This window comes from Lepidochelys olivacea (assembly GCF_965140295.1).
Source record: "Lepidochelys olivacea isolate rLepOli2 genome assembly, chromosome: 1".
Classification (NCBI taxonomy): domain Eukaryota; kingdom Metazoa; phylum Chordata; order Testudines; family Cheloniidae; genus Lepidochelys; species Lepidochelys olivacea.
In genome coordinates this window covers 143,303,969-143,319,787 of record NC_140411.1, presented here as the reverse complement: position 1 = coordinate 143,319,787, position 15,819 = coordinate 143,303,969, and the positions used below count along the sequence as shown (strand labels likewise).

General features: G+C 37.7%; 1 protein-coding gene across 3 annotated transcripts in view; it reads right to left on the bottom strand.

Annotated features, from left to right (window-relative positions):
• The window catches only part of CNKSR2 (connector enhancer of kinase suppressor of Ras 2), a 377,815-nt gene that overhangs the window by 94,857 nt on the left and 267,139 nt on the right, over window positions 1-15,819 (bottom strand). For all 3 annotated transcript variants that reach the window (XM_084643098.1, XM_084643099.1, XM_084643100.1), the window contains 2 exons: window positions 4,438-4,486; window positions 3,492-3,664 (listed from right to left, as the gene is read on the bottom strand). In XM_084643098.1, the coding sequence (XP_084499224.1) occupies window positions 3,492-3,664; window positions 4,438-4,486 (222 nt within the window). The remainder of the gene's footprint in view (window positions 1-3,491; window positions 3,665-4,437; window positions 4,487-15,819) is intronic.

Sequence of the window (15,819 nt, the reverse complement as noted above, 5' to 3'; positions counted from 1 at the left end):
TTATATTAGATATTCACAACCTCTCCAAAAAGGGGAAAAATACATAAGGATTTCTGGCATCATGGAACACAATCTTTATGTAAAATGCTTTTGTAGCAATGTCTTCAGAAGCACATACATCACACATCTTTCTCCTTTTTCTAAAAGTGTACCATTCACCAGTGCATAAGCATGCAACAAGCCTTTGTTTAATCATTTGACACTGTAATTTCTCTCTCTCTCAAGACAACAGGAACAGGTATTCCCAGGAATACAGGATGTATTCATTTAAATTCAGTAAACTGCCTCTTTTCCATCCTGGTGCAAGAAAACCAACTAGAAAGGGACTCAAAGGGACTTCAAATAGATTCATAGAGTCTGTATTACTTTGAGGTGCCTTTATTTCTCCATTGCTATAGGACAGTATAGTAATAAACTTGGTTGGTCTTATTATTAACAACATTTATAACATTATAACATAGCATTATGACTATACATAAAATCTTACAGACAAATAGAAGCTACCAGGTCGCCATTATAAGGAGCATACAATCTAGTACGCTCTCTGATGATGAGCCCTTAAAATAATTTTCAATGTAAGAACTAAAGATACTCCAAAAATTATTTTTAATATTCTAAATGTCCTTCTATATGGCTTTTTATTTATTTTTATTTTATTTTTAAAGGCACAGATGTACAGAGAAAAGTAGAACTGAAATAATTTGGAAGGAAAGTATGGAAAGGACAGATCCTGCAATGCTGGATATCTTTAAGCACATTCTTTTCTTGGAGGAAAAAGTAAAGTTATCTTAGTCACAGGAGCATATTTACACATCAAAAGAAAGAACACATTGCTTATTCTTGTTCTTTATTTTTTATAGTAAGATACCACACTTTGGAACCACAATGGTCTTAAATAACAAGAATAATCTAAATGTCCAAAATGCCTCCCAGGACTAAGCATCATACAGACAAGTATGGCAGGAGGGATAGCTCCGTGGTTTGAGCATTAGCCTGCTAAACCCAGGGTTGTGAGTTCAATCTTTGAGGGAACCATTTAGGGATCTGGGGCAAAAATTGGGGATTGGTCCTGCTTTGAGCAGTGGGTTGGATTAGATGATCTCCTGAGGTCCCTTCCAACCCTGATATTCTATTATTCTATGAAGTAATAAACAAAAAGTCTGCCCCAGAGTGTTGAGAACTCACACGTTGATGAGGAATTGGAACCATTCAGACTAGGGCTGTTGATTAATCGCAGTTAACTCATGGGATTAACTCAAAAAAATTAATCACGATTAAAAAAATTAATCATGATTAAACGCACTTTTACTCGCGCTATTAAACAACAGAACACCAATCGAAATGTATTAAATATTTTGGATGTTTTTCTACATTTTCAAATATATTGATTTCAATTACAACACAGAATACAAAGTGTACAGTACTCACTTTAGATTATTTTTATTACAAATATTTGCACTGTAAAAATGATAAACAAAAGAAATCGTATTTTTCAATTCACCTCATACAAGTACTGTAATGCAATCTCTTTATCGTGAAAGTGCAACTTACAAATGTAGATTTTTTTTGTTATATAACTGTACTCAAAAACAAAACAATGTAAAACTTTAAAGCCTACAAGTCCATTCACTCCTACTTCTTATTCAGCCAACATCTACGAGAAACAAGTTTGTTTACATTTATGGGAGATAATGCAGCCCGCTTCTTATTTACAATGTCACCTGAAAGTGGGAACAGATATTTGCATGGGATTTCTGTAGCCTATGTTGCAAGGTATTTACATGCCAGATCTGCTAATAATTTGTATGTCCCTTCATGTTTTGGCCACCATTCTAGAAGACATGCTTCCGTGCTGATGATGCTCGTTAAAAAAATAATGAGTTAATTATTTTGGGACTGAACTCCTTGGGGGAGAATTGTATGTCTCCTGCTCTGTGTTTTACCTGCATTCTGCCATATATTTCATGTTACAGCAGTCTCGGATGATGACCCAGCATGTATGTTTTAAGAACACTTTCACTGCAGATTTGACAAAACTCAAAGAAGGTACCAATATGAGATTTCTAAAGATACCTATAGCACTTGACCCAAGATTTAAGAATCTGAAGTGCCTTCCAAAATCTCATTGGGACAGGGTGTGGAGCATGCTTTCAGAAGTCTTAAAAGAGCAACATACTGATTCGGAAACTACAGAACCCGAACTACCCAAAAAGAAAATCAACCTTCTGCTAGTGGCATCTGACTCAGATGATGAAAATGAACATGTGTTGGGTCTGCACCGCTTTGGATCGTTATCAAGCAGAACACATCATCAGCATGGATGCATGTCCTCTGGAATGGTGGTTGAAGCATGAAGGGACATATGAATCTTTAGTGCATCTGGCACGTAAATATCATGCAACACCAGCTACAACAGTGCCATGTGAACGCCTGTTCGAACTTTCAGGTGACATTGTAAACAAGAAGCGGACAGCATTATCTCCTGAAAATGTAAACAAACTTGTTTGTCTGAATGATTGGCTGAACAAGAAGTAGGACCGAGTGGACTTGTGAGCACTGTACACTTTATATTCTGTGTTGTAATTGAAATCAATATATTTGAAAATGTGGAAAACATCCAAAAATATTTATATAAATAGTATTCTATTATTGTTTTTTAATTGCTTGACAGCTCTAATTCAGACACATGGTGTAAATATATTTTACTGCATGAGAGTCTATCAGAGTTTAAAATTATCTCAGTTTCCTAAAAAGAGTTCCATTAAGAAAAAAGTTGGATTTTCCAAAAGAAATTCTGATCTTTCACACAACTGGCAAAGAGTCCATTCCACCAAAAAGGGATTTAAAAAACAATTATTCTTCCAAAGAAGCAAATAAATTAGATAAATGAGGGACCCTTTCAGGATCAGGGTCTTAGGCAGCTTAATGATGCTCTTCCAACATTATCAGTATATAATTAAGGACTCAAAACGATAATCCAAATTAGATACAATGTATCAAAAGAGAACACAATTTGAGACCGTTTTGCATAACTACAGTGGATTTTAGAAATACCACAGATTCCTTATTACAATTAAATAAGGTACCCCCAAATGCAACATAAATTATGGCTATAATGTAGGCTCAGTTATCATGACAGGGACAAATGACTCTAGATTTGCTCTTCTAAATTAGTGTTTTGTTGTCAAGAGAGAATGATGACTTTATTACACGCTATTAACGGTATGGAAATATAGAGGTGAGTAGTTACATTCTTCCTTATGTTCCAAAAAAAAAAAAACCTTAAAGGGGAAATCCTGCAAACTCTAATGCATATGAGTGACTTTAGTCATACAAGTAATCTTACTGATTTAAGTAAGTTTATTTGGGTGAATAAAATCACTCACCTGTTTTCAGGATGGTATTTGACCTTCCATCTAATTATGACAACAAAACAGTATAAGACTTATTAGCATTAGACAGGATGAGCAACGAATGGGCCTATTTCTTACCTCCTCATTGATATACCAGTATAGAGAAGTATCCTTCAGAACAAACCAATATTTTTTCCATTTCTGGGAGAAATAACTCTTGGCATCTTTCTTTTTCCAAAGCCAGCCCTCGCAGTCCCCACGGCCCAGATCTTTACAGGAAATCCGTCTTTTGCTCTTACCAGGAATTGGAGCTAAAAATGCAAATAGTTAAATTGAAATGAGTATACGTGAAAGGCTTCACATTATGCATTTAATCAATCAAACACAAAATGCTAAATTTGTCTAAAAATCTGATCCATCTTTACAAACTTAACAGAAACATTTCAATAATAATTTCTTTGTCATTATTATTATTTCTTTTTAATCAAGCAACAAAATGTGTGCATGGCAAAAGAAAAAAGTACATATATTCTCTTATCTTACAGATATTATAATCTGAGCACAAGACAAAATGCAATAAATGAAGGCAACAAGACGGATTCTATAGGAAAGGAGGACAAGATATATAAATACAGTGTTATGTGGGTACATATGTTTGTGTACATCCTGATAGTTCATTTCATGGCAACATATGTAAACACACCAATAGCTACACATGAATGTACATACAGGCAGGGCTGCTTAAAAATATATATTAAAAAGATTAAAATAGGTTTATATTGGATAATACTTTGAAAAGTACAGCTTTACTAACATTCGAAAGACCCACAAAACCCTGCATAGTGCAATTCAGTAACATGCTCAGACCTCTGTAAAAGAGAATGTTGAATACAGTTAAGATGTGCTGAATCAGAGAAGGGCTGTTAATCCTGGTTGGATAGTTCTGTCATATGGATAACTGATGACTATAAATTTGGTTCAGGCTAACAAACTGCAACCTGTAAAATACTACAATATTTTAAACAGTAATATTCACATTTCTGTTTTTTACCATCACTTCAAAAAGTACCCATTTAATGCTTACCTTTGTTTTTCTTTTTAGTTTTCTGCTGTAGAGAAGATTGCTGAAAGGTCTGTAAGCAAATGAAGACACAGAAAAGCAGTGAAAAACTAACAGTGTACTTAGTGTGTTCCAGACCCTTCCTAAATTCTTATAAAAATAGCAATCAAAACTTTGAACACCAAAAGCATTACAATGCAAAATCTAAAAAATGTCCTCGGCAGATTTCTAGCACAAGTGGAAAAATACAATTTTATTTCAGACTTTCATGAACGCTTGAAGGAAAACAATACAGCACAATAAAATCAACTCACCAACTAGAACTAAAGTTTCTCTCAGAAACAGGCTTTCTTTTTTTCACTATGTTTTGTGTTAATAGGACATTTTTCACTCATTTAGAGTGGTAGTGTTCCTGTGGGGGAAGTCCTTTAGTTCTGTTTGGTGGTCCACTGGATAGCTGATCTTAATTTCTGATTTTAGTGTATGTGTTTGCTTTTTTTTTTATTTCAATGCCTTATGAAACTATGAAAAATATTTTTCGGCTGGTGCTAGAAAGATTTGGCTGGGAGTTGGCAGATTTGCTTGTAGATGCCTTCAGCATTTGAATTTTTGACTGCTATACTATTTTGTATTATGTATTAATAAACAAAGGGGAATGGGGAGAGAGAGATAAAAATTGAAAAAAAAAAAGAAGGGGTCCAAAAACAAAACTCAGGGAGAACTCTGCTGAAATAAATGAGTCTTATTATTATCATGTCCCAAAAGATATGGAAGATTGAGACAGCTCCACAACTAAAGACCCTTGACTTACAAAGTTATGTCCTTTACCTGGTCCTGACTGAACCTAGTAACCAAGAGCCGACACACCCAAACAGTTTTAAGTATTGGCATAGAAATAAGGTCAGAATTGAATTATCTCTGTATTTAGGGCCTCACTGATAAAAAGCTATACTACAGGGTCACGTCTGCAATAAGACTCAAATCCAATAAATGTCCATTATTCAGTGAGTGAAAAATATAATAATAATAATCATAATCATAAAAAACATGCACCACTTTAGTGTTAGTTGCCCTGTATTTTAGCTTAATATATTGTTGGTAGCAGCAATAAAATTCACAGAAGAGAGTCTGAGTGTAAATACCGCTCACCTCAACTTTTATTTAGCCAATATCAAAATCGAAGATTTCAGGCATCTGCTAGTCTTACTAGTTACAAATAAATCAAAGTTAAAATACTAATGGCCCCACAGGGTTAAAGCCTGCTCCTACTTAATAAGACAAACCTTCCCACAGCAGGGTGGGGTGTGATGTTACAAAGCTCTCTTTATTTTAAGGTCCATTCCACACCTAACTTCTCTTTCTCACTTCTTGCATATACGTCATGACTTAGCTCACACGTTCACATTATGGGAAAAGGACAACCCGTCTCCATGTCCAAGGGGTTTCCTCCTATGAAGTTCTGACAAATTCTCAAACAGCAAATTAAATCCATATAACAACATTGCCACAATAATTAACAGTAACATCATGAAACTAAGCAGCTGGCCTGGACCCTGATGCCTGAAAATGCACTGGGGAAGGCCAATCATCCCTATCTCCACCCCGTCTGATCCTAGATAGCATCAGAGTATATGGGACTGGGTGGGGTGATATAGGAGACTGAAAGAGTGATTATATAACGGGAGTTTCATGTTGGAAAAAATCAATAGGGCCCTGCTTGAAATCATCCTGCCTTTGGTGGTAAGTGTGGGGACAACTTCTCCTGATTGACTGTGTCTAGTCCCTTTCCTTCCTCTAATGGTGCTACTCCACTGGGTCCAACTAGCAAAGCCTCATCAAAGGCAACCAATTCCAATTCTGAATCAAGTTCAATGAGTCTATTTATATAGGCCTAAATATGTCTGTATTTCTCTAGAAGGAAAGATTTAGGGTGAGATGTTCTGAAGTGCGTAAGTGACTTGTATTTCTAAGTCATTTAGGCAATTTTGCAAATCTTACTTTAATTCAGTGTAGACAGTTTGATACAGAATTTAAAAAAAAATTCCTTAAGAGCTGTCAGTGCAAAAAACCCACTGTTTTATTTCATTTGACTTTTCTGTATTAAGTGTTTTCATCATTAATTCACGTAAACTGGAAGGGAGAAGTTTTGCTTATTTTCTCCTAAGTGGTACTTAATACCTTAAAAAAGGTGTTTTGTTTTTTAAACACAACCTATAAAAGTGCTTCTGGTCTGAATGTATAATCTAAGTGTGTTCTGCAGAAATGAGTTTCCATCTTGCTGAATTTTGGTGTTTTTGGAGGAGATGTTAGCGAAGGGGTATTGATCTTTGTCACCTCAAAATAATTTAAGTAAATAGCCATTTTTGTCTATAATATATTGTACTGAAAAGCAGGAAGGTTTTATTACAATTCAGTGTTCTGAATTAGCACTTTCAATGAGATAATAATTAAGGGCCTGGTCCAAAGCCCATTAAAGTCAATGGGAGCCTTTCAATTGACTTCAATGGGCTTTGGATCAGGCCTTAACTTACCTTCTTATTTAGATTTTAGGTTTTTAATTTGTTTGACTGGTTCTATGCAGAACAAAACTGGCTCCAGTTTCACCTTGGAGATGACATTTTCCTAGAACAGTATGTGTAAATAGACCTAATGACTCAACCGCATACTCACAGGATGTATGATTCCAAAAACGTGCGTGAGGGTCAAGTTCACAAAGTGTTTTATTTCTTTATTTACTCTGTTGGTGCTGCATGGCGACACAGTGATTACTAGACTCCCATGCTGCTGCTAAATGCCATCAACTGGCTAACTGCAGCTCCTCACCAATTATTAGATATTGTTTTTCCACGCTGTCCTGAAATTGTTTTTCTCCTTTTCTATTTAGGTCTGGAACATGCCACACACATAACAAGGTAAAATGTTAAATCCTATGAATTCAGCAAAAGCAACCCATAGCACACCATCAAACTCATATTTTGCTGCAAAATTCTATTAATCAATGCCTTATCAGACTGGATACTGAAATATTTTTAATGAGCTACAAAGTAGAGTATTGATTTCAATACACCTTTAAGCTTCACCTACTATATTTAAATAGATGACTGGCCCCAGCTTTCAAGAATTCATCTCTGTTACGCATTTTGAGAACAACACTGAAATTAAAAAGGAACCTGGTTTCACACACAAAAGAAAGACAGGTTTCAGAGTGGTAGCCGTGTTAGTCTGAATCGCAAAAACAACGAGGAGTACTTGTGGCACCTTAGAGACTAACGCATTTATTTGGGCATAAGCTTTCATGGGCTAAAACCCACTTTAGAAAGACAGTTAGTGAGGGATATGAGTTTGTCGTGAAGGTCACTGATTCCATAACTTTAATGAACCTCCGTGACTTCTTTGGCTTCAGCCCCTGCCACAGCGGTGGGGCTGGAGAAGCCGCCTGGGGCCAGAGCCCCCATATTTTCAGTAAAAGTCAGCAACAGGTCATGGGCTTCTGTGAATTTTTGTTTACTGTCCATGACTTTTACTAAAAATACCCATGACAGAATCTGAACCTTACTTATTAGTTATTCAACATAACTGATAGAATAGAAACAGTACTGCCACTGTACATATGACACAAAGGGTACATCAACTCAAGTAGAAATAGCTGCTAATGGAAAAGGTTCCAACTGTTTATTCATGTTCTGAACGATATGCTACATACCACAACTTCAATTAGCAAAACTTCTCATTCCAAAAGCAGGGCCACTTCACTTCATGTCACAATTACACTGAAAATTCCCTCCATTATCCTATATCTCATTTATTTGAATGGAGTCAATGTCTCGTGTTTTAGTAATATACCAAACACTAAAGTGCCTGTACGATACACATGCCCAAACCAGAGCATCAACCATAAACTATAAAAAAGTATCTTAAATTATATCGTTTCCATTGCAACCGCGGCCACTAAAACACACCTATTTTAAGAGTATTAAAGACAGAGCTCATAGAAATGTGGTGTTTTCTTTCTAAGGCATTTAACCATCTCAGGATAATTCAAACTAAAATGCATTAGGGGCCTGAATCTGCATCATTGAATCTATAGACTACCAGGATTGGCCTCTAACTGTAGGAAATTCTTATGCAGCTGTTTCTCCTTAGTAGTTAATTTGCAAAATTACTAACTGGCAGTTTGTTTAATTTTGGTTTCTCAGAAATAGTCAGTGTTAAAAGCTAATTCGTTTGAAATTTGACAATACTGGGGATGGTTTGGTCTATGCCGAACTTGGTTTGCATTAATAGCAGAAAAAAATCAAAATAATTCTTTTTAATGAAACATTTTCCCTTTTAGTTTTGTCCCAGATGCACGCTGTACTTAAGATAGTAGTGCCTGACATTCAAATAAACTAAACAAACATCGGTATAGTTCCCCTGATAATTATATCGCATGGTTTGATTTTTCCCATTTAAAAAAAGTCAGTTTTTATATTCAGAATCTTTAAAATGGATCACACATTACATTTAACTATACACATTTACTGGTGAAAGCACACTGTCCCAACTCTTTCTCACTCTCTTTCACAAAAATTATTTACAATTTTTAATTGGCAAATCTTCTACATCTCACTAGATTTCAAAAATCTTCAATATACTGATATTTCTATATAGCAGGAGTGAATGATATGCACTGAAAATTTTGTAAGCATAGTTACTGTAGGGCAATAAAGCAATTAACCTTTGAGGCACTTAAAACTAGAGATAAGCATCATATTCTTCAGTTATCTTCCAATCTTAAATTAAACTCTATACATTGAAGACAGATTCTAATTACTTAGTTGCAATGCAAATGTGTGCAGCTGAGAGTAGGACTAATATATGACTATTCTCATATCATCATGAACAGATTTAATGCCTTCATTCAACAAAACATTTATTCATTTGCTTAACTTCAGTGGGGTTAAAGCACATACTTTAGCACTAAAATATTATACTAAAATATTATACTGATCAACTTTATTTTAACCAATGACAACAAGTTATAAATTACTATTTTAATGTAAGTCAGACAGAAAAGACTCAAACCAGAAAATAACTAGTCACCCATTTCAATGGGACTAACTTGGCACCATGAGGAGACATTTTTCATCAGAGCTTGTTCACGTTGTGACAGCCTGACAGTATCCTGTTACTATCCTAAACAAACTTTATGGAATTAAGATAAACTTTACTGAGTTAAATTAAACCTTACTGAATTAGGGTTACCAAGTTTGGGGTACATTGTATTAAAATGTAACTGTATATGTTATTGTGGCACTGTATGTACCTTCTCTAATAGGCAGGGGAGATGCTAATGGACTTCCTCCAGGATCAGCCTTTGTAGCCACTTACATCCCCCCAGGAGATATGTACATACACGTTCAAACTGGATTCTCTAGAGACCAAGAGACAAAGGAAAGACTTTTGGATAAAATCTCATTTTAAACTAATTTAGGGCCTTCTTCCTGATCCAGCAAATGGACAGGAACTGTGGTCTACAGAGGGCCCAATCCCTAAGGGAGAAATGGAAGGATTTGGTCTACAGAGGCCTCATAAGTCTGTGTACTTGTTCTGAACTGAAGCTCCAATGAACTTGCAAGGATGCCCCTAGGATGGGGTATTAAAAGGCTGCACCTGCCAAATCCCATTTGAGAGTTAGGATGAAATCTGCTAAACTTATTAGCATGTGTGTAGGTTCTTTTATTGTGTTTACTATATTTTCTCCGTGATGCTTTGTACTGTAAGAATAAAGTAGGCTTGCTTCGAAAGAGCTATGTGGTAACTTATAACTGTAGCAGTTATGCAGTTATCCATCTCTGAAGAGAAAGCAAGCAGGTGTTCGAGGGCAATCTGTCTGTGCTAGGAATTACACAATGAAGGGGCCTGGGAATACCCCAGTCAGAAGGGAGAGGGACGTGTCTCCCCCCACCCGGAGAGACAACAGCCTGAGAGTGGGTGCTCTTGCTGAATCACTGAGGGGGAATCCAGGTGCAGTTGTCTTGACCTGTGACACGTACCTCCAGTATTTGCATACTGCCATGGAGTATGCTGTCTTGGTGCTCTTTGTTCTCTGACGGGCGTGCATGCACAGACCCAGCACCAGAACTTTGTTGATGTCAGCATGGAGGAAACTACTGGCTGCTGCTGTAGTGCTGCTTTCTTTGTGTGGTGCAACTGCTGCTTGCCACTTCCGCCACTGGTCTCTCCAGCTCCTCAGATTGTCTTCTAAACGCATAGCACAGCATATACGTCTGATACTACCCTACCAGGCGGTGCCGGGGGTGTGTGCTCCAGTGTAGTTATTCTCCTCTCTTCGCGGCCTGGCTGCCCTCCAGCACACAGATGGATGACCAGGTTAATCCCTAACTGTGAAGTGCTGCCAGACTAGATAGCCCTATTCAACCTTACTTGGTGGTGGCTGAAATCAATTTTCTCCACACCACCTCCCTAGTGCTGATTTTTTAAAAAGTTTTATTTTTATTTCTCTTTCCAACTCCCTTGAGCATTGGCCTGCTAAACCCAGGGTTGTGAGTTCAATCCTTGAGGGGGCCATTTAGAAATCTGGGGCAAAAATTGGGGATTGGTCCTGCTTTGAGCAGGAGGTTGGACTAGATGATCTCCTGAGGTCCCTTCCAACCCTGAGATTCTATGATATGGCAAAATGCTTCTCCTTACAAAACAGCTGCTGGAGCTCTCCTAGTGAGAATGAAAACATGAACATTATTCATGCTTGTTTTTATGATGTCTGCTTCCTAAACACATTCTGATGAATAAATACTACCTCTCCAGAATGTTCACGAATTAGTGAATAAAAGAGGCTATGAAAAACAGTGTGGCAAAAGGGGAGGAAGTTCTAGACACACAAATATTTGCAAGTAATTTTTTTTTATTTACTAATAGGATTTGGGCTTGTTTACTTTCTTGGTTAGCCTGTCCCTAGTGTTTTGGAGTTGTGACTGGCAGCATGTGGGAACTCAGAAAAGAAAGAGAAGAAAAGAATTCTTCACTTTGACTGAATTGCTTCTAACTCGGGAATTATAGACTACAACTGAAAAAATAGCCAACTGATTAGTAGAATTTATTTAGGAGGAATTCTACACTATTATAATTTTAAAATGTAACTTTATGCACATTCTTTGAATCAAAGAATTTCTGCAGAAAATGATAATTAAAAGGTTTTTTTAGTGCTTTGTGGAGGGAATGAAGAAGTTTAACCATTAACAGAAATTTATTTGGAACTTTCAGGGAACTTTTACTACTGAAGCCATATCTAAGACATTCTAGAAGCTTTTCCTCCCTCCCTCTCTCTCTCTCTCTTTACGGGGTGATAGTATTTGAAGAGATGGCTTCTAAGGGCTTGACTACAGTAGAAATTTCTGCACTAAGGCAGGTACCCTGATGCAGCTGCACCAGTGGAAAGAATGATTTGCATAGCAGTGTAGTTTCCCTGGTTTCAAAAGCTAAATCAGTGTAGCTACACTAGCGCAAAAATTCCTTGTGCAGGAAATCACAAAGTAGTCACCAGGGATTTAAAATCTATTATATTTATTCTTTGGTGAAGAGAGGGAAATGTTTAATCATGTTTAGACTGAATATTCAGTGATATATTGTATGTGTGTGATATCACAATTTTAATTTGTATAGTGTGTAAATATTAAAAGCTGAAGTGAAAATACTAAATATTTTCTCATTTTATATTATTAACATTAGCGGAAGACACAATGAAGATGACTGGATGTGGAAGCTGTGGTATGTACATGATCCTGGAGGTGGCACCTGGTAAGAGTTTTGTTTGTATGAAATGCCATTTGATAGAGCTGATGGAGGAAAAGATCTGAGGTTTGGAGATGCAGGTGGAAAGTCTGGTTGAGTTTAGGAAGGGGTTTGAGCAGATTATGGAGCAAAGACATGAGGTATCTGAAGGGAAAAGCTCAGACTTGCAGATGGAAGCAGGACTGGGGAATTCTGAGGAGACACTGGGTGAGGAAAGTGGTCAGTGGAAGCATGTGACTAAAAGAACCAGGAAGAGGAAAAGAGGGGCTAGTGAAGGAGAAACAGAGCTCAAGAATAGGTTTGCAGAGTTGGAAAATGAAGAAGGGGCTCAGCAGATAGTCACTGAAGGTGGAAGGGCAAGGAAAAAGAGAAGAGCAGCTAGTCCTATAGAAAAAGGGGAAGAGTTAATGGAGACTACACCAAATATGAGCTCCAGGAGGATACAGGATGGGTTAAAGAGGATTACAAGGGAGAATAGGAATGGAAAGAATTTGCAGCCAGAGGGAACAGGGGACAGACTGGAGAATAGCACCGTCACCAGGAAAAGGCAGGTCTATGTGATTGGGGACTCTTTACTGAGAAGAATAGACAGGCCTGTAACCAGAGCTGATCCAGAGAATAGGAGGGTGTGCTGTCTTTCAGGTGCTAAGATATGGGATGTAGACCTGAGGTTGAAAAGGATTCTAAAGGGAGCAGGAAAGAATCCCCTAATTATCCTTCATGTGGGAACAAATGATATGGCTAGATTCTTGCTGGAAAGTATTAAGGGAGACTATGCTAGGCTGGGGAAGACGCTTAAGGAAATCGAGGCTCAGGTGATCTTTAGTGGGATTCTGCCTGTTCCTAGAGAAGGGCAACAAAGGTGTGAGAAGATGATGACTATTAACAGATGGCTTAGGCAGTGGTGCTATAAGGAGGGTGTTGGGATGTATGGCCACTGGGAGGCATTCATGGACAGAGGTCAGTTCTCTCGGGATGGACTTCATCTGAGTAGGGAAGGAAATAGACTTCTAGGATGGAGGCTGGCACAACTGATTAAGGGAACTTTAAACTAGGAATTTGGGGGAGATGGTTGGGAGATGTCCAGGTAATCTCCACGCCGGATTTTAGCATTGAGAGGAAAGAAAACCAAGTAAGAGAGGATACAGCCGTGGGTAGGAGGAAGGGCAGTGTAGATACCAGTCTAACAGGTTATACTGGCTGTAGAATGACCGTGCCTATTAGGGTACAGAATGTGAGTGAGGCCAAACAGCAAAAATTAAGATGTTTGTACATGAATGTGAGGAGCCTAGGTAACAAAATGGAGGAACTAGAGCTACTGGTGCAGGAAGTGAAACCAGATATTATAGGGATAACAGAAACATGGTGGAATAGTAGTCATGACTGGACTACAGGTATTGAAGGGTATGTGCTGTTTAGGAAAGACAGAAATAAAGGTAAAGGTGGTGGAGTACCTTTGATGGAGTATCAGTGATGAGGTAGAATGTAAAGAAATAAGAAGCGATGAAATGGATAAGACTGAGTCCATCTGGGCAAAAATTACATTGGGGAAGAAAACTATTAGAGTCTCCCCTGGGATAGTGCTTGGAGTGTGCTATAGACCGCCGGGATCTAATTTGGATATGGATAGAGCCCTCTTTAATGTTTTTAATAAAGTAAATACTAATGGAAACTGTGTCATCATGGGAGACTTTAACTTCCCAGATATAGAATGGAGGTCGAGTGCTAGTAATAATAATAGGGCTCAGATTTTCCCAGATGTGACAGCTGATGGATTCCTTCATCAAGTAGTTGCTGAACTGACTAGAGGGGATGCCATTTTAGATTTGGTTTTGGTGAGTAGTGAGGACCTCATAGAAGAAATGGTTGTAGGGGATAATTTTGGCTCAAGTGATCATGAGCTAATTCAGTTCAAACTGAATGGAAGGATTAACAAAAATAAATCTGCAACTAGGATTTTTGATTTCAAAAGGGCTGACTTTCAAAAATTAAGGAAATTAGTTAGGGAAGTGGATTGGACTGAAGAATTTATGGATCTAAAGGTAGAGGAGGCCTGGGATTATTTTAAATCAAAGCTGCAGAAGCTATCGGAAGCCTGCATCCCAAGAAAGGAGAAAAAATTCATAGGCAGGAGTTGTAGACCAATCTGGATGAGCAAGCATCTCAGAGAGGTGATTAAGAAAAAGCAGAAAGCATACAGGGAGTGGAAGAAGGGAGGGATCAGCAAGGAAAGCTACCTTATTGAGGTCAGAACATGTAGGGATAAAGTGAGACAGGCTAAAAGTCAAGTAGAGTCGGACCTTGCAAAGGGAATTAAAAACAATAATAAAAGGCTCTATAGCCATATAAATAAGAAGAAAACAAAGAAAGAAGAAGTGGGACAGCTAAACACTGAGGATGGAGTGGAGGTCAAGGATAATCTAGGCATGGCCCAATATCTAAACAAATACTTTGCCCCAGTCTTTAAGAAGACTAAAGAGAATCTTAGGGATAATGGTAGCATTATGGGAATGAGGATATGGAAGTCGATATTACCATATCTGAGGTAGAAGCGAAACTTGAACAGCTTAATGGGACTAAATCAGGGGGCCCAGATAATCTTCATCCAAGAATATTAAAGGAATTGGCACATGAAATTGCAAGCCCATTAGCAAGAATTTTTAATGAATCTGTAAACTCAGGGGTTGTACCACACGATTGGAGAATTGCTAACATAGTTCCTATTTTTAAGAAAGGGAAAAAATGTGATCCGGGTAATTATAGGCCTATTAGTTTGACATCTGTAATATGCAAGGTCTTGGAAAAAATTTTGAAGGAGAAGGTAAAGACATTGAAGTCAATGGTAAATGGGACAAAATACAACATGGGTTTACAAAAGGTAGATCGTGCCAAACCAACCTGATCTCCTTCTTTGAGAAAGTAACAGATTTTTTAGACAAAGGAAACGCAGTGGATCTAATTTACCTAGATTTCAGTAAGGCGTTTAATTAATAATTCCACATGGGGAATTATTAGTTAAATTGGATAAGATGGGGATTAATAGGAAAATTGAAAGGTGGATAAAGAATTGGTTAAAGGGGAGACTACAATGGGTCCTACTGAAAGGTGAACTGTCAGGCTGGAGGGGGGTTGCCAGTGGAGTTCCTCAAGGATCGGTTTTGGGACCAATCTTATTTAAACTTTTTATTACTGACCTCGGCACAAAAAGTGGGAGTGTTCTAATAAAGTTTGCGGATGATACGAAGCTGGGAGGTATTGCCAATTTAGAGAAGAACAGGGATATCCTACAGGAGGATCTGGATGACCTTGTAAACTGGAGTAATAGTAATAGGATGAAATTTAATAGTGAGAAGCGTAAGGTCATGCATTTAGGGATTAATAACAAGACTTTTAGTTATAAGTTAGGGACGCATCCATTAGAAGTAATGGAGGAGAAGAAGGACCTTGGAGTATTGGTTGATCATAGGATGACTATGAGCTGCCAATGTGATATGGCTGTGAAAAAAGCTAATGCGGTCTTGGGATGCATCAGGAGAGGTATTTCCAGTAGAGATAAGAAGGTTTTAGTACCGTTATACAAGGCACTGGTGAGACCTCACCTGGAATACTGTGTGC